The following is a 27,707-nucleotide window of genomic DNA, read 5'->3' as shown; positions in this document are numbered from 1 at the left end:
TGTTCCTCTTACCTCCTTGTTCTCCTTCAAGCAGCCTGAGGTTCATGTGGTCCTAAATACAGCACCCCCAGGCCTCTTATGGGAGGTGAGAGAAGACGTGCTAGGTCAGGCTGTCTTTTATCTTTGCGCGCACGCGTGCGCGCGCACGCACACACACACACACACACACACACACACACACACACACACACACACACACGGGGTGAGAGAGGGTTGGCCCCTTGCCCACTCCCACTCTCCCACGCACCTGTCCGCTGACCTGCAGCCCTCTCTCCTCCCAGGATATCGCCTCACCCAAGTTCTCCATGCCCTCCCCTGTTCGCACAGTCATCGCCGCTGACTTTGACAATGACCAGGAGCTGGAGATCTTCTTCAACAACTTTGCCCACCGCAGCTCCTCAGCCAACCGCCTCTTCCGGTAAATGCTTCAGCCCGGCTTATGGGTACACACTCTTCACAGGCTGGGGGTCAGGGAGGAAGGTTTAGGACTCAGAAGAGGAGCTCCAAGGGCAGGAAGGAGGAAGATCCCCTGATGAAGGAGCAGAGAAGAGGGAAGGACAGGGATTGAGCAAGAGGCTGAGAGAATGGAGGGAAAATCCTGGGCAGGAAGCTGGCGTCCTGCTGGTGGGGTGGGGGAGAATGGGCGAGGGGATATGGACATGGCCAAAGTGTGCCCAGAAGCCAGGTTCCACTCTACCACCCAAAGGGGTTCCAGAGCCAAATCTGTTTGGGTGCATCTGCGCTAAGCCAAGACAGGCAGGTTTATTGACTGCAGGACTTCTCAGAGCCTTTAACATGACCATGAGTATTTTTACTTTCCAAAATGTGGATGAAGTATTCCAAATAGATTTGACCACAGAACACGTCTTTCAAAGATTTTTTTTCTCTTGGAACTGGTGCTTTGCAAAACATCCTTTGGGAAATGCTGGACAAGACAATTAGCAGTAGACAAGGAAATGGTAGACAAGAAAGGAAGCTTCTGAGCATTGCATATAGGGAGGAAGGGTTAGATTTTCAGAGGCAACACTTCTTTAAGAGGTGTCCAGAGACCGTTAGCAAGTCCAGAGTGTGTATTTAAAGTACAGAATCCCTGGGCCCACCCCGGACTTCCTGAATCAGAATCTCAGGGATCTCTTTTGAACACGTGCTTGAGGCATCAGGTGCTTCTCACAGTCTGAGAACTACTGTTGGGGAACAAACCTGTGGACCCATGTGGCCTGAAATGGCCCTATCCTGGCCTAAAACATGCTAATGGGTCTCAGGACCAGGTGGCCAGAGGAGAGAGGTCCAGGGGCCTTGGATTCAGGAAATGGGCAAGATCACCTACCTCGTTCCCTAAGGTCCCCATCCCCTCCCCGAGGAGGGCCCCCAACTATTAATAAAAGGCAAGATCTGTGACTAAGCGTATTTTAAAATATAATTATTAACAAAGCATCTATCCCAACTGGCTGTAATCACCTACTGAAGGCACCAGATTTACTAATTAGGTGCCTTGCAGAAAGCTTATTCACAACTTCCAGATTAATTGTGGAAGATCAATTGCTCATTAACAGAGACATTGCTTTCCTTCTCTGGCTAATAAAGTGTCACTCGCCAGGGCCCCTGAGCACCAAGGAGTCTCTGTGGCCCAAAAACCCAGGCACCTCCTCTGCCCACCTGGCCTCTGTCAAATCTCCCAGCCTCCCTCCGGCCACCCGGAAGGCAGGCTGGCCCCAGGCTGTCCATGGGCAGGGTCACCACATGGTCACCCCGTGGGTTAGTGTGGTGTGTTTGCTTCTCAGGTACACAGCTGTGCCCCAAGTCCCCATGGCAGATGGCTGGGTCCTGAGCCCACAGCAGATAGTGTGGGGGGCTGCACTTATACATTTGAATGTGACTTGATCTGTTCCCATGCCTCCACCCCCACGCCACTCCCAGTCTCCAGCTGCCGCCCTGTGTCCAGTCCTGCAGACCAAGCAATTGAAAATGCAAATCTGGCCACACCCCTCTTCCACTTAAACTCATTAGAAGCTCCCCATTATCTTCCCTTTGATACATCCCACAACCCAGCATTGTCCCCAGCCTTGTCACCCTACACTCCCTGGTTTACACCTAGAACCAGACACACTTAGCTTCTTTCAGTTCCGGGCAATTCCAGGCCTGGACCCTGAGGCTGCGCACACCCTCTGCCCCTCGCTCTTCCCTCTTATGAGTGACGTGGACTCATTCATCGTTCTGGTCTCAGCTTAGTTGACCCTTCCTCCGAGAAGCCTGCCCTGGTTGCCCAAATCTGGGTGAGCCTGCCCAGCTCTGTACTGGAACTGCTGGGCCTTTTCCTTGGGAACTCTTAACTGCATTGTCACCTGAACCCAGGGGTGTCTGCCCAGCTGTGACAGAGTCTGCAGGACACGAGTGATCAAAGGGACTGTAGGTGCTAGTGGGCTGAGGCATACAAACCTCCAGAAGGTATGCACACACCCAAGTGCACTGCCAGGCACACTGTCCACTGCCCCGACTGCCCATGTGGACGTACATAGTGCAGATGCCCCACGTGGACAGAGGACATCTCCCAGGGCATCTGCTCAACCCTGCAGACACCCTGCAGCTCCACCAGCACCCGCTGCCATCCGGCCACCAGAGGCTCCAGCTCAGGGGACCCTGGCCCCCTCCTAAAAGAAAGCACTGGCCCCAGCACAGCGCTCTGGTGACTCTCTGTGATTTGGGCGACAGCAGCCACCTGCAATGTAGAAGGAGAATGATACAGATCCCTCCTGGTCTCCTCCTCCCACCCCGACCCCAGCATTGCTCCACACATCCAGGGCAGAGCACCAAGGCTGTAAGAATCTAATGAGTGAGAAAATAGAGAGGAAAGCCCATTGCCATCACCAGCATTCAGCTCGATGTGCAGAAGGAGCAGGACTTTCACAGTGGACTTTTCTGCAGCAAATATTATCACAATTCAGAGTTCAAAATAGACAGAACCCCAGCAACCCGAAGGGACTCTTTCCTCCCTTTCACCTCTGGAATTCACCCGTGCATCCCACAGACATGTGCTTGGAGCTTCCTGAGAGCCAGGCACCGTGTTAGATGCTGTGGGAGAAGCAAAGATGGATAATACACGGTCCCAGCCTACAAAGGGCTCCCAGTCTAACTGGGGAGATAAGATGCATTCATACAGAGCCTCAACACGGGGCAGAAAGTGATAAAGCTCAGGAAAGTGACAAAGGCAAAGCAGGAAGGCATTGCTTCTAGCAGGACGATCAGGGAGGGCTTGGAGGAGATGACATTTGAATGGAAGTTGAACCCTACGTAACATCCAGAGCTTGGAAACCCAGGGCCACTCGAAGGAAAGTGAAGGTCAGTTAAAGGTAGTTGCATCCCTGCCCCTTCCCCATCTATCAACTGCCCTTCCCTAGACTGTCTATAATTCATCCATTAGAGAAGGAAAAATCAATATTTACCAGTGTAAATTAAAACCCAAGAAAGGTGCAGGCAGGGTCTGTGAGCAGGGAGTGGCTCTATCGGCATCCAGGTGGCAGCACATACACAGCGGGGCCTCAGGAAGCTCAGGGGACAGAGAACAGAGCGGGTGGGCCTCCAGGTCCAGGGGACCCACTGGGGCTTCGCCAGCATGTTATCATCCATGAACAGCCTGTCTCCTCTCCTGCAGCATCATCCGCAGGGAACACGGTGACCCCCTCATCGAGGAGCTCAATCCTGGCGATGCCTTGGAGCCTGAGGGCCGGGGCACAGGTGAGGGCACCTGAGGGCTCTGGCCTGCTTTCCCCAGCTCCTTGCTCTCCACAGCCTGGGGTGAGGACAGCCAATCCCACAGTCCCATGGCAGGGACGGATGGCGCAGCCAATCCCACAGTCCCATGGCAGGGCTCCCCCCGTCCCTGCCACTCTGAGGGCTGGGATCCTGGGGCAGGGGTGAGAGTGGAGAAGGAGCCCCAGGGAGCACCAGGCAGGAAGCGGAGGAGAGGCGGGCCCATTCTCCCGGTCTCAGGGCCGCAAGGTCAGGACCCTGGGAATCTATGGGCAATAGCTCCTCTGGTGACACCTTGCTGGGTGGGGAGAGAGAGGAGAGGCTGGCGATCCTGCAGTCTGATGTCTCTTGGCACTCAGCCCAGTGTCAGAGCAGAAACACTGGATCAGGAGTCCCAAGACCTGTCCTGCCATTGCCTCACCTGTGGTCTTGGAAAATGTGTTCCGTCTTCTGGGTCTTATTCTCCACACCCGTAAAATGAGGATAATTAACATCTGCCCTCCTCACCTTTCTAAGTTGTAGTGAGGAGGGATGCATGTACATGCAAACACTCGATAGATTGACAATAACTCTGCAACTATAAAGGCCATGTGTAATGGACTAGAAAGAAGCCCTCATGGTCTGAGTAATTTGTGCCCATCCTCCCCTTGCAAAAGCCCAGGGGAAGGAAAGGGACCCTGTCTTCTGTGAATTCCTATCATGAGCAGCTATTAGAAAGAAGAAGATCTGGGCTTCAAGCCCCAGTCTTCCTACCCCAGTGCTATACTCTGTGTCTCCCTCCCACACTCAGGGCTGTAGATCTGGCCCTGGTCAGGACCCCCCATCCCACATGGGTCTCCTGGCCGATGACCAGAGTGAAATCTGTGCTGTTGCAGGGGGTGTGGTGACAGACTTCGATGGAGACGGGATGCTGGACCTCATCTTGTCACATGGAGAGTCCATGGCTCAGCCGCTGTCTGTCTTCCGGGGGAATCAGGTGTGCATGGACCTCAGGACCCACAGAGCCCAGCCCAATGTCTCCCCCCTCCCACCAGCCTAGGGTGGACGAGGTTCAAAGGAGCCCGGGATGCATGCTTGACCAGCATGGCAGGAAATGGACATCCCGGGTCTGGGAGGAAGCAAATAAATTTTCAGCAGCACAGTAAACCTCCAAGAAGGGCTGCCTCCCAGGAGAAGCCCTTTGCCCCTCAGCCTTCCACTGGCACTTCTCCAAAAGCTGTTTCCTCTGAGTCTGTTGGCTTTCCTTTCTCTTTTGCAGGCTGTTCTTTGCAAACTTCAGCCAGTCTGTCTGCCTTGTTCACCCTTCCCTCCCGGCTCCCTCCGCCTCTCTTTCCTCTGCCCCTTTTCTTCTTCCCTTCCGTCTCCTTCTCTCCCTCTCTTATCCTCCCTCCCGCCCATCCGGCTGATGCTCAGGCCTGCCTTCCGCCCCCCCTACAGGGCTTCAGCAACAACTGGCTGCGAGTGGTGCCGCGAACCCGGTTTGGGGCCTTCGCCAGGGGCGCTAAGGTTGTGCTCTACACCAGGAAGAGTGGGGCCCACCTGAGGATCATCGACGGGGGCTCGGGCTACCTGTGCGAGATGGAGCCCGTGGCGCACTTTGGTTTGGGTGAGTCGGGGCGGGGGGTGGGGGAGGAGGCATGCAGTGAGCTGTTTGTTGTCATTGGGACAGTGGGTGCTGAAACTGCATCTTGCATCCCGCTGAGATGCGGGGCTCACAGCTATAGCATCTTCCAAGTATCACGTTACTATGACACCAGCTGCTGGAGGCAACTCTGCTTTGAGATGAACATGAGCTAAGGAAGGTGGTTTTCATGCCCCACCCCTTGCTGGGGTCCCCTTCCTGGTGCCTCTGTTGAATTAGTTCACCTTGGGGTCAGAGTATTTAATCCTCCATTTGTACAAGGCTGTGGCCTTATTCTTCAAACAATGACCTGTACTAAACTTGTCCAAACCAGCTGCCTCCTTGGCCTCTTGGGAGTTAGTCCAGTGATTAAAGTGTCTCACCAAATCCCTGGTGCCTTCTCTTAGCTAGAAGGCTTGGAGAAAGCATGCATTCTCAGCAGGATTGATATCACCCCCAAGAGGGTGAAAATTGGCTCTTGACTGGGGGAGGAGAATGGGAAAAAATCATATATATATATATATATATATATATATACACACACACACACACAGATATGCATACAGTACATCAATAGTATACCTGTGGTATTAACAAGATGTCACTACACACCTGTTAGTTAGGACAGCTAAAGTGAAAAATAGTGACAATACCAAATGCTGGTGAGGATATGGAGAAACTGAATCTCTCATTCACTGCTGATACAGCTATTCTGGAAGATAATTTGGCAGTTTCTTTTAAAGACAAAAAACTAAACTATACAACTACTGTAAGACCTAGCAATCACACTGCTGGGCATTTGTCTGAGATGAATGGAAACTCACGTCCACGTGAAAATCTATACGCGACTATTCCTGGTCGCTTTATCTGTAATAGCCCAAACTGGAAATGACCTAGATGTCCTTCAGTAGATTAATGGTTCAACAAGCTGTGGTCCACGCACACCATGGAATATTACTCAGCAATAAAAAGGAAGGAACTGTTGATACAGACAGCAACTTGGCTAGCTCTCACCCGCATTGTGATGAGTGAAGAAAAGGCTGATCTCAAAAAGTCACATATGTTGATTACATTTATATAATATTCTCAAAATGACAAAATTATAGAGATAGAAAATAGATCAGTGGTTGCTGGGGGTTAGAAATGGTGAAAAGGAGAGGAGTGGGTGTGACTCTAAAGGGATAGCCCGGGGGAGATCTTTGTGATGGAAAGGTTCTGTGTTTTGATTGTGGTGGTGGTTGTACGAATCTACAGGTGACAAAACAGCAGAGAACGTATACACACACATCGTACCAACGTCAGTTTCCTGGGTTTGATATTGTGTTACAGTTACATAAGCTGTTACCATTGGGGGAAACTGGATGAAATGTATACCGAACTGCTCTGTACTATCTTTGCAACTTCCTGTGAATCGATAATTTTTTCAAAATATATCATTTTTAAAGAAATACACTGGTGGAGGGAATTAGGGGGAAGAGTCTTAAAAGGCTTCTTGGAGAGGAAGGGTAATAGTGGAAAAAATGCAGAGGGTGGGGGACAAGAGTGTCTTTACTAAAACACAATGATTAAGAAAACATGTGAGTTAAATATACCTAGTTTCAAAATCAGACACCTTCCCCTATGTGTTAGTGCCTCATGAGGTGATAGAATATTTATATAAAAATAGGCAATATGTATGTGTTAATGTATACACATCATATGTGCACAGAAAAAAACTAAAAGAAAACACAGAAAGTGTGAACTGTGATTCTCTCAGAGTGGCTGGATCGATATGGTAATTCTTACTCGCTCCAGGCACGGTAGAATTGTACTTATTATTTCATTTCATCCTCATGGCTACCCTGTGAGATGGGCGTGATTTATCCCCATTTTACAAATGGGAAAACTGAGGATCAGAACAATTGAAAAACCTTCCCCAGTTCACGTGATAGGTAAATGGCAGACCTGGGATTCAAATCCAGACCTGCCGGAGCATGTGATTTTTATTTTCTTTCCTATTTTGTGTTTGTATGTTTTCCAATTTTCATAGGCAACACATAATATTTATGTAATCTGAAAAAAAGGCATAAATACTTAGGGGGCCCAGAGCCTGATTATATGAGCATGTTTTCAGGCTATTCCACCCTGGGTGTGTCAGCCCGCAGTTGGAGGTCTGTCACTTTTAAGGCAGCCATTTACTGTGCTGGCCCTAAAGGTACAAGATGACTTTTAAATAGATAGTCCTCTCCCGCAAAATAGCAGCAGCCAACATTAAATCCAGCACTTAGTATATGCCTGGCTCTGGGCTAAGTGCTTCACATGAGATACATTATACCATGCTCACCACAACAAGATGAGTTAGGAATCATAACCCCCATTTTACAGGTCAGGAAACTGAGGCTGAGGTTAAGTGACCTCCTCCAAATCACACCTCCAGAAAGTAAAGCAGGCTGGGTTTGGACCCGTGCCTCCTTGTACATCACAGTCAAGGCTCTTGACCACTATGACTTGACTGCTGGACCTCCCATACTGCCCTGTGTGCAGCCAGCCAAGGTCCTGTTCTGCCTCTTTCTTACTGGACATCCACGACCCCTTCACCCAAGTGAAGCCAGACACACCAAGGTGACTTCTATGGCATCATAGGGGGGATGTTTATCCAGGCATCTGGCTTAAACATCAACCCCCACCCCATTGTATATAAGGAAGTTGAGGCTAACAAAGCAACGGTGAGGCCAGGACTGGGGCTGGGTTCTCCTTCCCCACATCCATGGGCTGCCTCTGCTATTCTGAGACGTGTATTACAGCCCCATTGGGTCTCACTTCTGACCAGTGTCTGCCCCAGCCAAGAGAACAGATCCACTTCTTCAGCTGGGCAGCCTCAGCCGGGTCATTCGGTTCGACTCAGGGGGGCCCGAGAGCCTCTGTGCCTCTCACGACTGTCTGCCTCTCCAGCTCAGGGTTATGGAAGCTGCAACTGCCAATCCTTGCTGTTTGGCAAAGCTGAGGGGTTTGTTCTGGGCCTGAACTCTGGTTCACACTTCTCCATGGGTCCCCTGCAGCCTCCTCTCTGTTGCCAAAAGGGCACTGAAGGAAGGCTGCTCTTGGGGACTGGCCCCAGTGGGTCCACCTTGGGCCCAGCAGTGAGATGCCCTGAGGCCGCTGACAGGCAGCAAGGCCAGCACCCGGGGACACAACAAGGGGCAGGTAGGCTCCATCCCCACAGCTCCATGGCCCCCACATCCAGAAGGATCTTCATGGATTGCAGCACAGGCCTTCCCAATTGATGGAGGGGCCCGCAATAAGGCAGGAAGAGAGGGAGCCAATAGGAAGGCCAAATGGAAGGACTGAGGAAAGGAAGATAACAGCGAGGAGATAGACAGAGTCAGGCCCAGGGGAGACCACGAGACATAGAGAGACATGGCAAAGAGACAGATGAAACACAGAAATGTCCCCTGCCCTCCAGGACCACTGTCCAGTGGAATAGGCAGATGGACACAAGCGCCCTCATGGAAGACAGATTTGGATGCGCCATTGTACTGGCCCAGTGGCTGTGAAAGGACTGGTGCAGGGGAAATTCATTCTGCTCTGGGCAGTTTTCCCAAGGAAGTGGGCCTTGAACTAGGTCTAGAAAGACTGTAGGAATTTGGAAGGGGTGGATGGGGGCTGAGGAGAGCATCCTGGGACCGGGCTGGCTTGAACAAAGGCCAGAGGAGAGAATGTTCGCTGTGTCCAAAGAGTGGGAAAGGTCTGGTGGGAGCGGAGCCTGGAAAGGGGAGGCCAGGGTCAAGCTGTCGGGCCCGGGAGCCAGGAGGAGAGGGCGGGCAGAATGGGGGGACTGCAGAGCTGAGAAAGTCAAAGCCAGGCTTTGCTGCGGGAGGGCAGGGCTGCCAAGGTGCCCAGGGCCACTAGCGGGGGCAGTGGGCACCAGGAGCCCTGCAGGGAGAGCAGCATTTGCAATTGTTTTTAGAAGGCTTTTTTTTTCCCCAGCCAGTAGGCATAATGCAAATTGATTATAGGAAATTCAGAAAATATAACATCATAAAAAAAGAAAGTAAAAATAACCCATAATCTTACCACTATGTTTGGAATATTAAGCAAAAAGGAAACATTTCTCCCTCCCTCCTCCTCCAGTGCCATTTGATTCATTTCATCACTATTTACTGAACACCTACTATGTGCCAGACTAAGTAGACAAAGACCCTTGCCATGGGTGACCTTACCTTCTAGTGGAAGGAGGAGTAACATACTTGACAAACATAACAACGAGGTAAATATATAAAATGTTAGATGTTAAATGCTATGAAAAAAGAAAATGCAGAATGCCGTGAGGGGGTTAGGGATGCAGAGGGGAAGAGGCAGGGAGCAGTTTCAGATATGGTGGTCTGGGGTGGTCTATTCCCAGTTCCATGCTTTCTGACATGATTTTATTACAAGCAAAACAGATAGGAGCACACTTATAGAAAAATACGCCATGGAATTTTTTTTATCAGAAATGATTATACTCTTCCTGTCATTCCCAAACTTGCTTTTTTTCTCTCTCTTTCTCTTAACAGTATATCCTGGACATCATTCCAAGTCTGTGCCTATCTCCTTTGTTTTCCTTAAGTGCTGCACAGCATCTCATTGTATGGCCGTGTTCATAATTTATTTAGCGTGTCCCCTACTGTCGGACAGTTTGATGATTTCCGATCCTGAGCAGTTTGTTTCGTGGTGTTTGGGGTGAGAGGGCACATGCCCAGAACCTGAAGGCAGAGTGGGCTGCCTTGATATCTGAATGACTAAGAAGGAGACAGGGGGCCCAAGGCTGGGGAGGGGGCGGTAGGAAACCCCCCTTCCAGCACCCACAACACCCCTGCTCACCCCCACTGACCCTGCTCCTTCCTCCCTCCATGGAGCACCCGCTGCCTCCTCCTGACTGGCAGCAAGGTGTGGTGAGCAGCTGTACATGGACATGGATGTGGGTGCACACGTGTGCCTCTCAGCACACAGCCTCCCTGGCACTTCCCTTCCCCACGCCTGGCCGGCTCACCTCTCACTGGCTGGACAGCTAACACCTCCCAGCGCTGCAGGCCTCGGCTAGGTCAGCACCGAGCTGTGGTTGGAGGACTCATCTTCTCAGATCCTTGCATGCAGCCCTGACTCCCGAGGCTCTGGATTGCATCACATCACACAGTAAAAACTCAGGGACCTCGCTGTTTCATGCTCCAGGGCATTCCCAGAGGGCCCACTCTGTTGTGCAGAGCACTCAGCTTCAGCCTGTAGAACCATCGTCCCACTCACCCCTGCTCAGTGGAGCCCCTGACCTCATTCCACCGCCCCTCTCTGACCTGCCCTGGCCTTTCCTTGCCCCTCCTGGTGCAGATGGTGGCCAGCCAGGCTCATAAATAAGCATTTCTGCTCACAGCCTTAGTTGAGTGCCCCACTGCTCCCTGGTTGCTCTGAACCGACACCCCAGCCCTCCCACACCCACCCCTGCATATCCCACACCTGGGCTCTTGAGTTCTTAGCTAGCAGAGGGCTGAGACAGCTCTACCAAACCCAGTAAATGAAAACAAATGCCAATAATCTCCTTGCCCTGCCAGCCCTCAATACTGGGCCTTCCCTCTCGGCCAGCCCACCCCAGGCATGGGTGGTACCCACATCCCCTACACAAACACCCTGCCTTCCTTTCAGTTGATTGTTTGCAAGTGGCTCAGAGCTGCCTCCAAGCCAGCTGTTGCTCATTTAGGGAACGAAAATTCAGTGGCCCACAAAAAAATTGCTTTATTAAAGTGCAAAAATATTCCACCAACTGTATTCCCACCATCTGTTTTGTTGATAATTCTTCTGAAAAGTGCAATTCTCTGTGCCTCCTTGGCCTTTGTACTTTAAAAGCTGCCAGAGGCGACTCCCTGCTGCTCTTAATGGGGCCTCCTCTGCTCATGACCCCACACAGGCCCTGCACTCTGGCAAGCTTGAAGGCCACCCTTGTGCAGCGTCTAGGGGCCTGGCCACCGGCTTGTGCAGCTGGTGAAGACTTGAGATGTCTGGGGCGGAGGGAACAGCTGGCCTGGGGACAGGAGCCTGGGTTCCAGTCCTAGCTCAGACACCTGCAGGTCACTTCAGCTTGCCAAGCCTCAATGTCTACACCTGGAGAGTGGGGATAAACTCTCTCTTGCAGGGAGGATTTAGGTCGGCCACACCTGTGAAGGCTCCAAAGTCCCTCCCTGGCTCCTCTCCCACGCTCCCCACCTAAGGTAATACACAAGCTCATGCTCTGCTTCACCCACTTTGAACTTCTCCCTGATCTTCACCACACACACCCTTCTCATACCCCTATACCTTTGCCCAAGCTGTACCCACTGCCTGGAGTGCTCCTTCCTTCCCGTCTCTGTCTCCTAAGCTCTTCTTCCCCCTACAACATTCAACAAAATGACTTTTAACACCCACCTCACTCACCAAGTGGTACCAATACTCTGGGGGCAATTTCCTAGTTGATTATAAAGTAGTCACTGTGTTCATGGCCTCCACGGGGCTCAGCTTCTCCAGGATGGGACCTGGATCTGTCTCCTTCCTGCTGAATCTCAGATCCTCGCATGATGCTTGGCCCGGGGTGTGCTGCCTTCAGGGTGGGGGTAGGGTGTGCAGATATGGGCTTTGGGGTCAGATGCTCCCTTGCTGGGTAACTGAACAGTTCCCTTCACCTCTCCAAGTCTCATCCCTCGTCTCCAAGATGGAAATTATAAAACTAGTACCTTCTCAGGGAGCTGCCATGAGGATCCAATGCGCTAACGCCAAAAACCACCCAGTACAGATTGGGGTGCGTACTCTCTAGTGTTATTGCCAACAAGTGAAAGCCCTTTGTGAGCTGTAGGGCAGGCGCCGCCCATGTCTCAGAGATGATGAGGATGGGGGCGCTGAGGGTGACAGTTGGCCGGGGCAGGCCTCACATTCCAAGGAAGAAGGACTGTCTTTGCTGGATGAGCCAGAGCTCCCATCTTACAAATGACGAAACTGAGGTCCCAAGAGAGCCCCTAATTAAGCAAAATAATCATTGGCAAAGGAGGGAGTCCTACTGAGATGTGTGTTCCCCGTGGCTGGCTTATCTCCTAGTCCCTGCCCCTCCCTGGGTCTGGAGGAAGGGAGGTAGCAAGATTCAGCTGCAAGATGTAAATCTGTGATTGTCTATGAATATTCCGTGACTCTTGAGTTATTTGTGGCACTTTTGTCAGCTGGAAGATGTATTCATGTAGCTGTTCTGTTGGCTTAGGTGAGAAACATTTGCTTTCCTTTGTCTCCTTTTTTTTAAAAGGAAAATTGTTTACTTTTTACATCTACCACTTAATTGGGACACTAAGCACCCTAAAAATGCCAAATCTCTTGAACTGCAAGAGGCTACTTAAAAGCAGAAAAACAAGTGTGCAGTTAATACCTCCCCAGTCCAATTCTCACCCCTCTTTCCTAAAATGAATTATCGTGGAAGGAGGGAGCAGAGGAGTAGGGGTTTATGAGAAATGTTTTCTGGCTTAATAAAGCCGACCCCAGGCCAGGGAGGCCAGGCCTGGACAGGGAGGGTCTCTATGGAAAGAGAAGCTACACCGTGTGTCTCTGCATCATGGGGGGCTCTGCTCCAGGCCCTAGTGCTGCTGCCTCACCACAGGTACTGGGGCAGGGGCTGCTCACCTTTGACAATTCCAGAGGGTGGCAGCTGGTCCCTGCCCTCATTAACTCAGGTCAGCTCAAGGCTGGAAAGCTATAATGAGACATCTCTGGAGGCCTTGGGTTGGAGGGTGCAAAAGGGAACCAGACACAGGGAGGATCAGGAAGTGGATGATGTGGCACGCAAGGTGCACCTGCCTCTGGGAGCCCCAGACATGCAGGGACTCTGGGAGAAAGATGGGTCCTTCCACGCCAGAGCAGACCATCTGCACATAGATTCCCCTCAAAGTGTGGACATGGCGTCAACTCTTTTCTAAAATATGGGAACCCCTTTTGTACACAAAAATGTTTCACAGAATACCTTCGGCCCCCAGAGTAGCAATCCCTGTAAAATGCACTGGTGGATAGTAAAAGCTGCTGTAAGTTCGACCACACTTGTCAGTTTCCCTCGTTTTCTAGCAATGTCTATATGCATTAAGGGGAAAGTAGCACATACATGTGGGTGACATCATTATTCAGCCCACAAATGCTGCCTGGGGGAGTGTATGGATTTGCGGACCCCTGAGCACCAAGCCCACAACTGGTCAGCCCTGGTGGGTGATGACAAGGGGGCTGCGCCCTCCCTCCTACCTGTGGTGAGCGCTGCTCTCTTTCCCAGGTGACTGACTAGACAGAGGCCTCTCCTGGCATGTGAGGCCCAGCCCCCACCTCCTCCCCACCCCAATCCATCACCATTAGCCCGACCTTGTCTCGGGTGCCGGGCCTGTTGCCTTAAGCAGGGAGCTGGGGCCGGCTTTGACAATGCCTAAACACCTGACAAATCTTTCCAGCCTGCTCTCTGCCAGTGATGTAACGCGTTGCTTTAAGGATGTGTGTAGATGGATTCACCATGAATTCACTGAGCTTCACCACTGTTAGTTTTGTAAATATCTCATCTTTGTGAACAGTCTTTATCCTGTGCCCTCCGCCTTCCAGTTCTTTGTCATCTCAGCTTTTATTTAGAGCTTGTCTCAAATGCCCTGTCCCCAAGATCCTGGCCCTGGCCACCCTGACTAGAGGAGCACTCCGCCAAATCTTACTTCCTCTTTCTCCCATCACCCTATTTTTGTTTCCTTCACAGAGCTTGTCAATATCTGGCATTATTTATTTGTTCATCTGTTTGCCCGTCCCTTCCTACCAGAGTGGAAGCTCCCTGAAAACAGGGACATTCCCAGTGACAGCCCCTCACAGGCTATAAATATCAAAATCAATACAAATACAAATAAATGGGAGATGCCTTACACAAGTCAGATGTAAAGCTGAGATTTGTCCCCAGGTCTCCCAGAGGCTCGCCCTCCACCATATTCCTCCCAATGTACCAGGTAGGTGGTACAGCCAAGATCTGAACCCAGGACTCCAAAGTCAACTTGTTTACCGCCAGGCTCTACTTCTTCCCTAAAACAGCCTCCTGCACACTGGCCTATCCACTGGAATGTAAGTTCTAGAACTGTGCTATCCAATATGGTAGCCACTAGCCATGTGTGGCCATTTACATGTAAGTTAGTTACAATTAAATAGAACTTAAAATTCAGTTCCTATCACACCTGTCCCACTTCTACCACAGCCAGCAGAACAGAGAACACTGTCATTGCAGAAGTTCTCTCTCTCTTTTTTTTTTTTTTTTTTGACCTTTTTTTTAAAGGGAGGTATTGGGGATTGAACCCAGGACCTTGTGTATGCTAAGCCTGTGCTCTACCACTGAGCTATACCCTCCCCCACAATAGTTCTCCTGGAGGGCTTTGTTCTAAATTTCCCCAGCACTTAGAAGAGTGTTCATTTCATATTTTTAGTTAGGCAAGTGAATAAATGAATGATGATACTTTTGCTGAGAATTCCTCCCAACCCCCTGCTCTCCTCTGTGGCTGATCCTTTCTCTTTTCATCTCATAGGGAAGGATGAAGCCAGCAGTGTGGAGGTGACGTGGCCAGATGGCAAGATGGTGAGCCGTAACGTGGCCAGTGGGGAGATGAACTCGGTGCTAGAGATTCCCTACCCCCAGGACGAGGACAGCCTTCCGGCCCTGGCCCCACTGGAGGTAAGCAAAGGCATCCGGGCCTCAGAGCCAGAAAGACGGGCACCCCACCCCCACAATCCCTTGGGCTGAAGCTGGAGTCCCAGGAATCTGAGGATTTTCTTTCTAGTTTGATGGAGATCTTCCTAGCAAAGGGCAGACTTCATAATGACCCCTCCATTTGTAGTTTGTACAACACAATCACACCCACATTTCTTCTGCTCCTCACAGAAATCCTGGGGTATCAAAAGAGCATTTTTGCACCCATTCTACAGAGGTGGAAAACAGAGACCAAGAGCCCACCAAAACTGCATAGTTAGTTGTGAGCAGAGTTAAGAATTGGCCCCAGGTCTCCTGCTTCATTCCTGGTTGCTTCCAAGGCTCTGACAGAGCCACCTGTTGCTTTTGAGGCTGGGACAGGGCCGTGGTGGGCTCTTGGAGGAAGCGCTGTGGACCACTCTCTGGAGAGGATCACTGCATTGCAAATAACAGAAGCCCACTTAAACTCACACAGGAGAGGGCACTTACGGGGAGGCTTCTAGGGGAGCTCACGAAATGCCAGGAAAGCGCAGGGAGAGTAAGAGCCATGGCATCTCGGTGGCCCCAGGAGCTCAAGGACTTTTGCCATTAGTGCATGGGTGGCGGAGGTGGGACATTATTTTTCCCCAGGAGTCCTCACCAGCACCCCATCACTCATCATTTCCAACAGCTGATGTTTTCTGTCTTACGTAAAGTGTTCCGTTTCAAGTCCCCGCCCCCTTCCCCCACCCGCTGTCTCTGAGAACCCCACACAGACATAGCCAAGCCCCACAGCTCGGCATGACCAAGCTCCCAGGTCTCTGCCTCAGCCTCACTTCGTTCAAACTCTAGCTGCAAAGCCTCCTGCTGGAATGTCTCCCTCTTATCCAGGCAGCCCTGCCGAAGGAGGCAGGCGATGGCCTGGCTTACAGGCATCCACCAGTCCGAGAATGGGGTACGGGAGTGAGCAGACACATCAAAAAATTTCTTCACCTCTCACTGCAAGTCTCAGAGTGAGGCCACAGGAGGGACAGATTCTGTTAGGAGTCCCAGCTCAGGCACGTGGATCCCACATGAGGGGAATGAGCAGGAGTTGGTACTGAATCTGTTTCTGGCCTTTCCCCCAGCCTCCTATTCTTAGTGCAATGGAAGGGGTCCCGGCAAGGAGAGGCTCCCCCCAGGTGCAGAGCTAGGAGCACCCCGAGTTCTGGGGTCAGGATGGCAGCTGCTCTGTGGCTACGGCTAGGAGGGCACCTGAGATGAGAACTTCTCCACTCACTAGTGTCTCTGCTTCTGCCTACCTTGCAGTGCGGCCAGGGATTCTCCCAGCAGGAAAATGGCCATTGCTCGGGTGAGTTGTTGCAGGAACCGGGGATCAGAGCAGAGGCCAGAATCCCACTGGGGACTGTCAGCCTGGGTCCTGGCAAGACTCAGGTTGCAGACAAGGGGTGGAAGGGTGTGGAGGGAAATGTGTTGCTTGTCCCTGGGTCTTCAGATGCCAAGACAACCGCCAAGTGACTCAGCAAGGCGAGAATGATGGTAGCGGCCAGCAGGCTGAATCACTGCAGCTCGGGGAATTGGCAGTGCTTCCTTGCCGTGAATACAGAGAGAACGAGCGTTGGGGGAGACACATACCACCTGGGCTGGGCTCACAGGGAGGCCTGGCTCCTGGGGGCCGTGGTGGCTGGGGTGGGCACGCATGCCCATGGAGAGCTGGCAGCTTCAGCTTGGCCAGCCAGCAGAGCAGCAAGCAAGGGAGCTGGTGGGAAAGGGTGGGCATGGCCAGGGGACATTGGAGTAAAGCAGAGTGTGGCATGTGGTCACAGTACAGAAGGGAGATGGCAGCCTAGCGCAGTATTAGGGGCAGGTAATGCACCCTGCCAGGCTCTGTGAAGCAGCTCTGTGAGGGTCCAGTGACCTTCTAAAAGTCCCCTGAGGGCCTAGAATGGGGCAGGGGCAGCCTAGAGGCTCAGCACCCAGAAGACCTTCAACCCAGTGTCTTCCATCCCGATGACCAGCAGTGAGGGGTCAGGCCAAGGACTCCACCTGCCTTTAGACCTTTAGGGAGCATTCTTCCCAAGTCCCCTCTGCAGATACTCATCAACCCCAGGTGAACAGGTTTGTTACTGAGATACAAGAGTCAACAAGACACACACAGTCCCTGCCCTCCTTGAGCTTAGAGCCAACGGGAGGGGCACACAAGTAAATAGTGATGACCAGGCAGTGTGAGCCGGGCTGAGGTGGGAGAGGGGCGGGGGCGGTGGGAGCACAAAGGTGGGGCCCTAAACCAGTTTAGGGAGGGTCCAAGAAGGTGTCCTAGAGAAAGTAAGGTCTAAGCTGAGCCCCAAGGGGTGAGGAGTTGGCTAGGCAGGGAGAGGGGAGAAAGCATTCTGGTGGAGGGCGCGGCATGGGTGAAGGACCACAGGGGAGCAGAGGCGTATGGCTCGAAGAGTGGCTTGAGGAAGAAATTAGCCCCCTCCGTTCATGTCCCCACCGTGGCCACGCTAAACAGACAGTGCACATGCACAGAAATTCCAGCATCTTCACCGTGCGCTGGGAAGACCCTGTGAGATCCCCAGTCCAGCCGCCTTCTCCTTTGCATCATCCAGCAGCCATCTGTGTGCCTCTACCCAGCAGGCTCTGCGCGGGGTGCTGGGGGTCAGGCCAGGCACCTGCCCTGGATGGGTGTTCATGCTAGTCAGGGGGACAGACCACACACACGCGACCTGAAAGCGGGACAAGACGAGTTAAGAATTCTTTAAGCCAGGTGCTCTGTGGGGACTGTTCTAGACGAGTGGACAGGGAGAGGACCTGTGAGTTGAGACTGGAAGAGTGAGAAGGGCCTGGCCACAGAAAGAGTGGAGGGAAGAGCTTGCCCGACAGACAGAAGAGCGGGAGCAAAGACCGTGAAGCAGGAAGAAGGCTGGGTGTGTCAAAGGAACAGGGAAGAGGCCAGCGTGCCAGGAGAGGAGGGACAAGCCAGACTCCAAGTCAGGGAGGGTCTTGAGGCCCCAGGAAGGTGTCTGGACTTTGTTCTCAGGACCCTGCGCTGTTCAGCAGGAGAGTGGCATGATGTGGTTCACATTTTCAAAAGATCACCCCAGCTGCTGAAATGCAGATTGGATTAGAGGGCAGGTGGCAGCCAGGAGGCCAGGCAAGAGGCAGCTGCATAAATCCAGGCAAGAGCTGGTGGTAGTTGGGAACAGGCTGGTGGCAGAGGAGTAAGAAGGAGGTAGACAGATGAGAGAGGTGCTGAGGGGCAGGACTGACAGGATCTGTTGTTAAATTACCTGCAGACATAAGGAAAACGGAGGAATCAGGAGTCACTCTGATGTCTGCTTGGGCAGCTGAGTGGCTGATGGTGGCATTGAGTTAAGGTAGCTGGGAAAGCTGTGGGGCAAAAAAGTTTGAGAGTCAGGAGAATCTAGAGTTGCATTTAGACCTAGTAAGTTTGAGATGCATGGTAGACAGGTTCACGAGTCTGGAGCCCCAGGGAGAGGTTGTGGCTGGAGACAGGAGGTCTGGCATCATCCATGACCACCTAGAGAAAGTGGGTAGAGAGAAGAGAAGGCCCAGGACCAAGCCTGAGTGCAGTGGTCAAGTACAGGAAGAGCCAGCCAAGGGGACTGAAGTGAGCAAATTGAGGCCCAGAGAGAAGAAGGGACATGCCCAAGGTCGTGGGGTGGGGGATGGGGCAGCAGAGCCTGAGCAAGGACCCATTGCCCACAAGTTCTGGTGAGTGGCTCCCTTTGCCTTTTAGACACCAATGAATGCATCCAGTTCCCATTCGTGTGCCCTCGAGACAAGCCCGTGTGTGTCAACACGTATGGAAGCTACAGGTGCCGGACCAACAAGAGGTGCAGTCGGGGCTACGAGCCCAACGAGGACGGCACAGCCTGTGTGGGTGAGTGGGGCTCCGGCCATGGTCCAGTAACAAAGGGAAGTTGCCTCCCCCTGGGGAGTTCTGGGGGGGCCCCCAATCAGGGTCCCAGCCCCTGCCTCCCCCCAGAAGATGGAGTCTCCCTAGACTCCCATTGGGTCTCCCGGGAAAGCCATGACAGAGGCCTGGAGAAGCCCTGCCACCACTGCCATCATCCGCAGGGCCCCCGGGAGGCTGTGTCCTGGACAGAGGCCACTGCTCTTCTTATTTCTCCCCTTCTCACATTTCCTAAAACTAACATTCCTACGTTAAGGTCAGCCCGTCTTCCCCTACCTGGGATATAGACTAGCTCCTCTGCTCATCTTTGTCTGAATTTCTGAACTGGTGTTTGTCTTCTTCCTCCTGAACGCTTCCCCCTACCCCCACCCCCTTTCTCTTTTTCCCATTTTCTCTCTCTCTGCCCATCCTTTTCACAGCTCAAGTGGCCTTTTTAGGTGGGTATCCTTCTGCCGCCTTTAGAATCTCTGAGACTCTCTCTCCGGCCTCATCCCTTTCTCTAGGCCTTGGACTCTGCCTTCAGTTATATGCACTTTAAATTCCATCAATAAAGGAAAACATAAAAAAAAACTAACAACCTTTGTGGAAAACTAAATCTCTCCCACTGCCTGTCTCTCTCTCCACGCCCAGTAGATTCTGCTGTGCGCACCCTCTGAATGGACAGCAGGGGTGGCCATCTTTGAAAAGGGAAGTTTGGGAGATGTGATGATATTTGTGTAACTTTAGTTGTTTGTGAAGTCTTTCTTTGCATGTTTTCTGAGAACATGTTTTTTACCCCATCCAGCCTCCCTCACTCCTTCAGAAGAATCAAGATAGTCCTGTCTTTTCTGTATCCTCCAGTGTCATGAGCAGCTTATTTTGCCCTTAACAAAGATGGCTCCCAGGTGGTTGCTTGCTCAGTTGAGTTGATAATGTGTCACGTGCCTGCTGGTTTGGCCTGTGCTGTTTCTGCTCTGCAGGCCCCGACCACCCGTGGTAGAGAAAGCCATATTGGGGTTGGTGGTGATGATGGGAGGGGAAAAGGGTGGCCCTTTGGGACTCTTGATAAAAATGTTAAGTTTTGAACTTGCTAAGCCTTCCAGCCTCTTTCTAGAGAAACTATGCCAATAAACTCTCTGCTGGATATTAGTGTCGAGCTGTTGGAAAAAAAAATGTGTGTCTGGAGCAAGTAGAGCTGTTTGGAATACTGAATTAGCAGCAGCCCTTCCATCATCCGTGTGGCCCTTGGAAAGCAAGTCATGAGATAAGGTGTCTGCCTCTAGGCACAAGCAACATCGGGTGTGTGCACCAATGTTCACATAAGGGGAATGGGGTAAGGGATGTGGGATGAACAAGGGACAGACATGGAGGGAACGCTCTGGGGAAGTCACTAGGCCTCAGTTTCCCTAATCTAAATGACAGGAGAATTGGGCTGGTATATCCCTAGGGGCCCTTTCCTTTCTAAAACACATTAGTATGTTGCTGGACATAAGCATGGCTAGTCACAAGTTACCCTGATTTCTAGAAAGAACCTTGCAATTTGTTCTCCTCTGCAATATGCTCAGAAGCCTGGAAGCTCCTGGAAGCTTCACCTTTGGGAACGATGTAACACCATAGAATACTTTCACGACCAGCCTCCGTAGTGAAGGTACGTTGTAAATCCCAGACCTATTCTTCGTGGGGAAAAAGCCACCCCAAGATATAACAAAGTCTAAAGACTTTATACTTAAATCTTAATACTTAAGAATGCCCCAAGCCTTTTAAAAACATATTTAACAAAAAAAATTACCGTTTTCAGATATAATAATACACCCAATAAATCACAAAATATTAATTCCTCATAGCTAGTGCTGTTTTTTTTTACTCAGAACAGGAACTTAAATGAAAAGTTTTAAAATAAAAACAGCTACAATCTCACAGAAAGTCATACATCCAATTAAAAATCGCTTCACTTCTGGGAAGCCCCGTCCTGTGTGTAGACATGGAATTAAGATCTGCAAGGGTCCCCGAGATGAAACTCAGAGAGATGAAGTGATCTGCCCAAGGTCACAAGCCAGCTGGTCCCTGAGCCAAGGCTGGAGCCCTCTCCCATCACACTGTCTCGTCAGGGGGTAACAGACATCACTATCACTGTTCAGACTATTCCCTAGTCATTGTGGAAGATGCTGCCTTTTTAGAAATGAACAAGTGGATCTAAGATAGTGAGATAAATAAAACCCAAAACCCACAGAAGCGATAGTTCCAATGCACGGTAAATAACAAGATAACAGTGTCCATTGACCGGCTGCACACGCAGCATGAGAAATAAGAAACAAGACAGCTAGTGCGACAGCCTGACAAGGACATCAGGAGATCCAAGCTGACAGCAGACTTCAGAGGATGCCTTATAAGTAAGAACCTTGAATCCCTACACACTGAGTTTCTTCTAACGGGGTATGTTTATGTGGTTTTACCCTACCTGCTGGATGGGGCCAGATGAGTTACAAAGAGTTCAAAAGTCCCCCCAGCTGTTAAGAGCACAACTACTATATCCCAACTCCAGGGTAAGAAGGCTTTCATTCAACATCCGTTTCTTTCCAACAAAGGTTGTGCCAGGTGCTGAGCTAGGTTCTAGATGTACAGCAGTAAGCGAAGGTGATATGGTTGCTGTCCTGGTACTGCTTTCCTCGAGCCAGATGGAGGACCCGGTGATGGGATGGAATAAGACTCAAAGGGGCCTTCCAAAAAGTCTAGCTAAATTCCTGGATTGCTGTATCAGAAAGCTAGCTCTCTGTGTTCATTCATATATTTATTCAACAAGCATGTATTGAGAACCTCCTGTGTGACAAGCCCTGGGTCCCTCCGATGAGGACTGTAACAAGGTCCCTCCAATGAGGGGGTCAAGTCCCCTGCCCCCAAGATACTTATGTTGGAAGAAATACGAAGCTAAAGGATTCAGAGAACAGGCACCTGCCGAACCAACTCAGCATCACCTGTCGCCAAATAACAGGGCTTGTCCAAGGGGCCGGGGGCCAGGCTTTCTTAGCCAAGTGCCTCAGTCCAGTGTGTTTACTGGTCTGTGCTGAACCAGCCTCGGATGGATGGGCACAGAGCCTCACCCAAGCTCGCCAGGCTCAGGATCCCATCCACCTCTTTCTAACAATTCTCCTTCCTCTGAGGCCCATGGGGCCAAACTCTAGTCCTCCCCCTCTCAGCACAGACAATTCAGTCTTTTTTTTGTCCCCTGGTCCCACTTAGGTTCCTGACATCTTTGTTGGCTTATGCTGGATTTGAGTTTGTAACAGAAATAGCAGATGCCTTCAGGGGCTGACAAACAAAGGAATGGGCTAGAAAGGATTATGCAAATAGAGGAGCTGGTGTGGCTGAGGGGGCAGCCGCTGCTCACCCCAGCGGAACAGGAAGATAGACCAGCATTACCAGAACTTCTCATTTTTCAAGAAAAGCTAAATAATAAAATAATAAGACCATTTTACGCTGCCCAAAAATGTTCCTCTTCCAGGAATGTACACCTTAAAATGACAATAATAGCTCACATTTAGTTAGCTTGGCGTGTCTGGGTCAGATCTAAACTCTTTACATGAATCAACTTGTTGACTCCTCCAACAACCCCCGGAGGAAAGTGCTAGTATGATCCTCGTTTAATAGAGAAGCCAAATGCTGTGTCCAGAGGCACACAGCTGGGACAGGCAGGGGCAGTACTCCATCAGGCAGTCTGGTGGCCCCAGCCTCTGCTCTTCCTTCTCCATTCGGGCTGGCTAACTGGTTACACAAAAGCCATGGTCTCTCGTGCTGCCCAGGGTCCAGGGATGGGTTGGGAAAGAAGAAATAGAATCCCTAGAGCACCCAGGATCTGAGACAGTCTCCGCAGTCGCATTCAAGCTGCAGGAAGAGATGGTGGGGCCTGTGTGAATCCCCTCACTGGGCCTGTTTGGCCAGCCTTTGTGGACGCGGAGTTGTGCATCACCCAAGTGGCCCCTTCAAGCATCTACTCAGTCGCCAGCCCTGCTCTGGGGAGGTGCCATTCTGAGGGCCAGGAGTTTGATTATGTGTCACTCTGGCTGCTATGGCCCCCTCCCAGGGTCTGGGCATCACACCCTGACCAGCGCCCACCTCCGGACTGTGGCCCGAGCAGGGATTCCACTCCCACCGCTGAACAGAGCTGTTGGTCATCATCCCAGAGCCGTAGGAGACAGGAGGACAAACGCTTCATTTTCTCAAGGAGCCAGCTGGGTTTTTCCAGCAAATTTTAGAATGATACCCTCACCCAGACTCTTAGCTCAGGAGGCACGCTAGGGAAGTCCCTCCCTTTCTCTCCCTCCCCGGAGTCAGCCACCGTCTCTCTCCTTCCATGTGGACCAGACCCCAGCCACACACTGTCAGGGGCTGATGCTGTGTCTCCTTAGCAACAGGCACATCCTAGAAGGAGGAAGGAGGGCAAGAGAACATGGGCTGGTTAACTCCACAGATAATGCCAACCCCTCCCTCAGCACTTGTCCTCTGAAAAAATTGCTGTTAAACAGCCAAATGGTCAAAGGGTGGGCCACCAGAGAACAGTGAGAAGCAAAAAGAAAAAACTCTCCTGGGGAAGGAAGCTAACATTTACAGACTGCCTGTCATGTGCCAGGAACTTTACATCTGTGTCTCCATGAATCCCCCCACCCAGCCCGTAGGATAAATGCTATTAGTCTGTTTATGACCAAAGAAACTGAGGCTCAGAAATAATAAGTTACCCAAGGTCACATGGCTAGGTCAGTAATTGACACCAGGGCAAATTATTTAACCAGTTGTCACTCGGCATATACTGATCAGACAGCTACTATGTGCTGGGCATTGTTCTAGTGGCTTGGGATCTACATCTGTAAACATCGCTGACAAAGATTCCGAAAGCCCTGGTGACATATGGCAGGCACCGTGCAACATAATAAGTGAAGTATATGGCATGTCAGAAGTTAGCGCTACTGGGGAGAAGGAGGAAGCAGCATTAAGGCAAACTGGGAGTGCTGAGATAGAGGCGGAATGCCATCTGAAATAGGGTGGGTCAGGGTGGGCCTCGCTGAGAAAGGGGTATTTGAAATAGGTGAGCTGGCTTTTTGAGCTTCAGTTTTCTCATCTGTAAAATGGGGATAATCCCTACTACACAGAGTTATTATATTAAACAAGATGATAGAAAATACTTGATGGGGGCCTGGTACCTAGTAAGCTCCCAATAAATCAGGAATGTTGTCAGTATTCCTAAGTAGCAAAGTTCAAGATGGAGCCTGGATCCATTCAACGCCAAAGCTCATGTGCCTCCCAGCACACCCTCCCGTGGCCCAGGTCACCGGGAACCTGCAGCATGGGAGATGTGGAGGACACAGGAGCTGACAGCTTCTCAGGGAAGAGATCTCAGGACCGAAAATGGCCATGAGGGAGCAGAGCAAATCTTCCTGGGGCCTGGGCTGTGCTGAAGGGCTCAGCTTAGTTCTCACGCAGGGCCATTCTCCACAAGAACCAGGAACTAGTGAACTGGCCTGGGGATTCAGCCCTCAACAATCACAGAATCCTAGATCACTAAATCCGGCACCTGAGACATCATCTAGTCCTGCCCCAGCCTGCTCGGATGTGGAAACTGAGACCCAAAAAGGAGCAGTGACTTTCCCAAAGACCACAGCCTCGCCGGGAATCTGACTCCTGCCTGGGCTCCTCTTCCTCACTGTGCCGCCTTCTCCAAAAACTCAAAGTATTTCAGAAGCACAATTGTATCAACCATTCCAGAAATATGGTGGGGGTGGGGGACAGTGTTTGTTCTTTCCGTCATGCTGACACGAATCGGAGTCAGGGGAAGTGCCCACCAAGTGAATCCAGGCACCATGCTCGGAGCATGGAGCACAGCCGGGATGAGAGAGCTGCAGGGAGGTGCCTGGTGCCGAGAGAGTCCTGCTCGGCTGAGAGAAAGGGGGCTGTGGGCAGGGCCAGCAGCATAGGGGACAAGGGTGGGGACAGAAGGAGAATCTGTGCCACCTCTTCCCAGAAAGTCCTGCCCGGAACCTCATGACCCCAGCCTGCCGGCCTGCCTGCCAGAAGGGGCCCAGAATAATTCCCATAAAGGTGGCTCATTGTCCTTCTTCATGGCCAGACCCAGAGCAGCCATGAAGGACTTATCCCCCAGAATCATTTAATGCCCCCCAACCCCCCGCCAAGTTCTAAGTGCTGAGTCTCCTCCCCCGGCCCCAGACCTGGGTGCAGAGCTCCTGGGGAAGCAGAAAAGTAGTCATGTTCCCCTACTGCTCATGGGGACCAGAGCAGAGGGACAAGCTTAGGCCAAATGGGAAGAAGGCAAACCTCATGTATACCTTTTCTGCACTTTCCGGTCCCCAGGCGCAGATGTATAGGCCTTGAAGGCAGACGCAGAGAGGACAGAGGAAGAAGGGAGCCAGGACATCTCAAAGCCTAACCCAATGCACAGGGTGTCTCATGTGCCAAATGCTATGGTCTTTTCTGGAGAGCTGATCCCCAAATCCTGCAGCCCTCCCTCCTTCCTTCTTTCTTTCCATCTACTCTTAAATTCACTCTGGGATCAGATGGACTTAGGCTTATATTCCAGGTACCCCACTCTAAGTGGCCATAGATAAGCTATTTCACCTCTCTGAGCCTCAGTTTCTTCATCCACTGAAAATGGAGGCATAACAACCTCATAGAGCCTTTGTGAAGCTTCACCAGGATAGAGCATGTAAGGGCCAGATTGATAAAATGCGGATATTAATATAAAATCTGTTCAGGCCCTTTAACCTCCTGGTTTCACTTCTCGCAGTGCCTCATTTTACAACAATCCATAAGTCATTAACTGGTGCGACGTTAGACCTGTAAGAATCCTTCCCAACAAGACACAACCATCACTCATAGTTATAAATGCGAAGTTCATTTGGGGACCAGTTACACAGCATCTTCCCTTTGAAGAGCTCTAGCCCTGTATTTAGATCTGCACTAGAGAGCACAGGGCCGATCCGTACCCATCCATTCACCTGCCTCTCCACAGTCTGCAAGCATCCATCTCAAGCCAGGCAGCCCTCTCCCTTACCTCTGTTCTATCAGTCATCTCCCCGTGAGCATCTTCTCTGTATCCATCCACTTATCCATCTATCCGTCCATCCCTCCATCCCTCTACCCATGGTAGTTCACCCTCTAGGGACCCAGGCCCGGCCTTTCCAGGCAAAGCACTCAGCCCCACAAAGATTTACCCACCTCAATATAATGGTGCCCAGGAGCAGCAGGCCAGGGCTGAGTGGGGTCAGGATGCACACTTCCTCCCCTCCTCTCCCAGGTGAAGATCATGAGCAGAGCCACATGATCACGGCCAGGGCAACATTACTGAAAGCAGCTGCCCAGTGCATGGGGTGGCCTGGGGTCAGTCACGCTTTGATTGAGTTATTCAGTGACCACTTGCAGTTGAGTGGTGTCACTCGGCAACCACTTACCTGTCTGTGTCTGTGTCTGCCTAAGCAGCTTCTTAGCGGCACGTTGCCCCAGGGGCCTGAGGATTTCACACCTATGTGTTCTTGTCTCTTCCTGCCAGCCTGTGATGGGCTGCATTTCCCGTCCACCTGCCGAGGGTGAGACCCTGCAACAGACACTTGGGGCGGGGGAGGAAGGTGGTAGAAATGAGTAAGACGGACCCCTGCCCCCCAAGAGTTCACCGAGGAACTGGGACAGGAGGAAGGCCAGCCTCATCCACAAGGTGCTGTAAGCTGTGTAAAACATTTCCCCTTTGGGGACCTTGCGTGGCATTGCTCTCAGGTGGTAGCTGGTCCCCAGTCGCTTTTCCATTACAGAAATCAATAACTTGAATTACTCCAAAATAACTAGCCCCTTCGTGCCCCTGCAGATCTAATTTTTCTGTGTCTGCATTTGCCCACGTGCTTCTCTCTGAGTCGGGAATCTGTCTTCATGAGTCAATCCATGAAGCCTTTTGTCTGACTGTGACACACAGTGGCCAAATGAGGGCAGGGCTTCGGGCCAAAGACTTGGGTTCAGGTTTTGCTCTGACACTTACTAGCTGTGGGCGCTCATCAGGCTACCTAACCATCCACTTTCCTCGTCTATAAAATGAAAATTCAAATATAACCACCCACCAGAGTGCTAGAGAATGAAGTGGAATAACAGTGTACCTGAATTCCTGGCATACGTTAGGGAATCGGTGGACCCTTTATGTAGATTAATCTCTATCATGAGGCCACTGTATAATGAGGTCGTAGTGTAATTTCAACAATAACGTTATATCTTAGAGAAACAGATTATCACTTACAAAGATGTGTTCTCACAATGCATTCATTTTACAAATGGCAAGCTGAGACTCGGTGTGGTTAAGTGATTGACTGGGGGTCCGCGGACTGGTCCAGCCCTCTGACTCCCTTCAGACTCTTCCACCTCCCCCATCATCCCAGTCAGAACCACGAGTCCAGGGTGGTGCACGCTAAGTTCTGTCCAGAAGATGCTGAAGTGACAGGCCCTTTAAATGTCCTCAGAGGAAGAGCTGTGAGCACAGCACAGTCTGCCCTCAGCACCACCAGGAGAATAAATCCTCCCAAAGTAGCCTGAGAAGGGTCATACGGAACCCTTGGAAGGCTGGACTCTGAAAGGAGGGAAAGAACAGTTATTTCATGCCAGGCACATTCGCAGCTAGTCACTGACTTCAAAACCAGTTGTTCTTCACCTTTTGGGGCGGGTCATGTACCCCTTCGAGAATCTGCTGAAAGCTATGG

At 51.3% G+C, this 27,707-nt stretch overlaps 1 protein-coding gene across 6 annotated transcripts in view; it reads left to right on the top strand.

The window, feature by feature from the left end:
* Positions 1-20,113, top strand: part of CRTAC1 (cartilage acidic protein 1) — a 140,779-nt gene extending 120,666 nt beyond the window's left edge. For 3 of the 6 annotated variants that reach the window (XM_031461547.2, XM_031461550.2, XM_031461546.2), the window contains 8 exons: positions 282-418; positions 3,650-3,732; positions 4,623-4,723; positions 5,185-5,353; positions 14,914-15,059; positions 16,362-16,404; positions 18,814-18,957; positions 19,410-19,864. In XM_031461547.2, the coding sequence (XP_031317407.2) occupies positions 282-418; positions 3,650-3,732; positions 4,623-4,723; positions 5,185-5,353; positions 14,914-15,059; positions 16,362-16,404; positions 18,814-18,957; positions 19,410-19,528 (942 nt within the window). In that variant the 3' untranslated portion in view covers positions 19,529-19,864. Of the gene's footprint in view, positions 1-281; positions 419-3,649; positions 3,733-4,622; positions 4,724-5,184; positions 5,354-14,913; positions 15,060-16,361; positions 16,405-18,813; positions 18,958-19,409 lie in introns of all 6 variants that reach the window. The other 3 variants (XM_010974402.3, XM_031461548.2, XM_031461551.2) reach the window with 3 other exon arrangements.
* The last annotated feature ends 7,594 nt before the right edge of the window (positions 20,114-27,707 follow it).

The sequence above is a fragment of the Camelus dromedarius genome, chromosome 8 (assembly GCF_036321535.1).
Source record: "Camelus dromedarius isolate mCamDro1 chromosome 8, mCamDro1.pat, whole genome shotgun sequence".
NCBI classification, from domain to species: domain Eukaryota; kingdom Metazoa; phylum Chordata; class Mammalia; order Artiodactyla; family Camelidae; genus Camelus; species Camelus dromedarius.
Note: the sequence above shows the minus strand (reverse complement) of the source record. Positions and strands in the feature narration are given on the sequence as shown.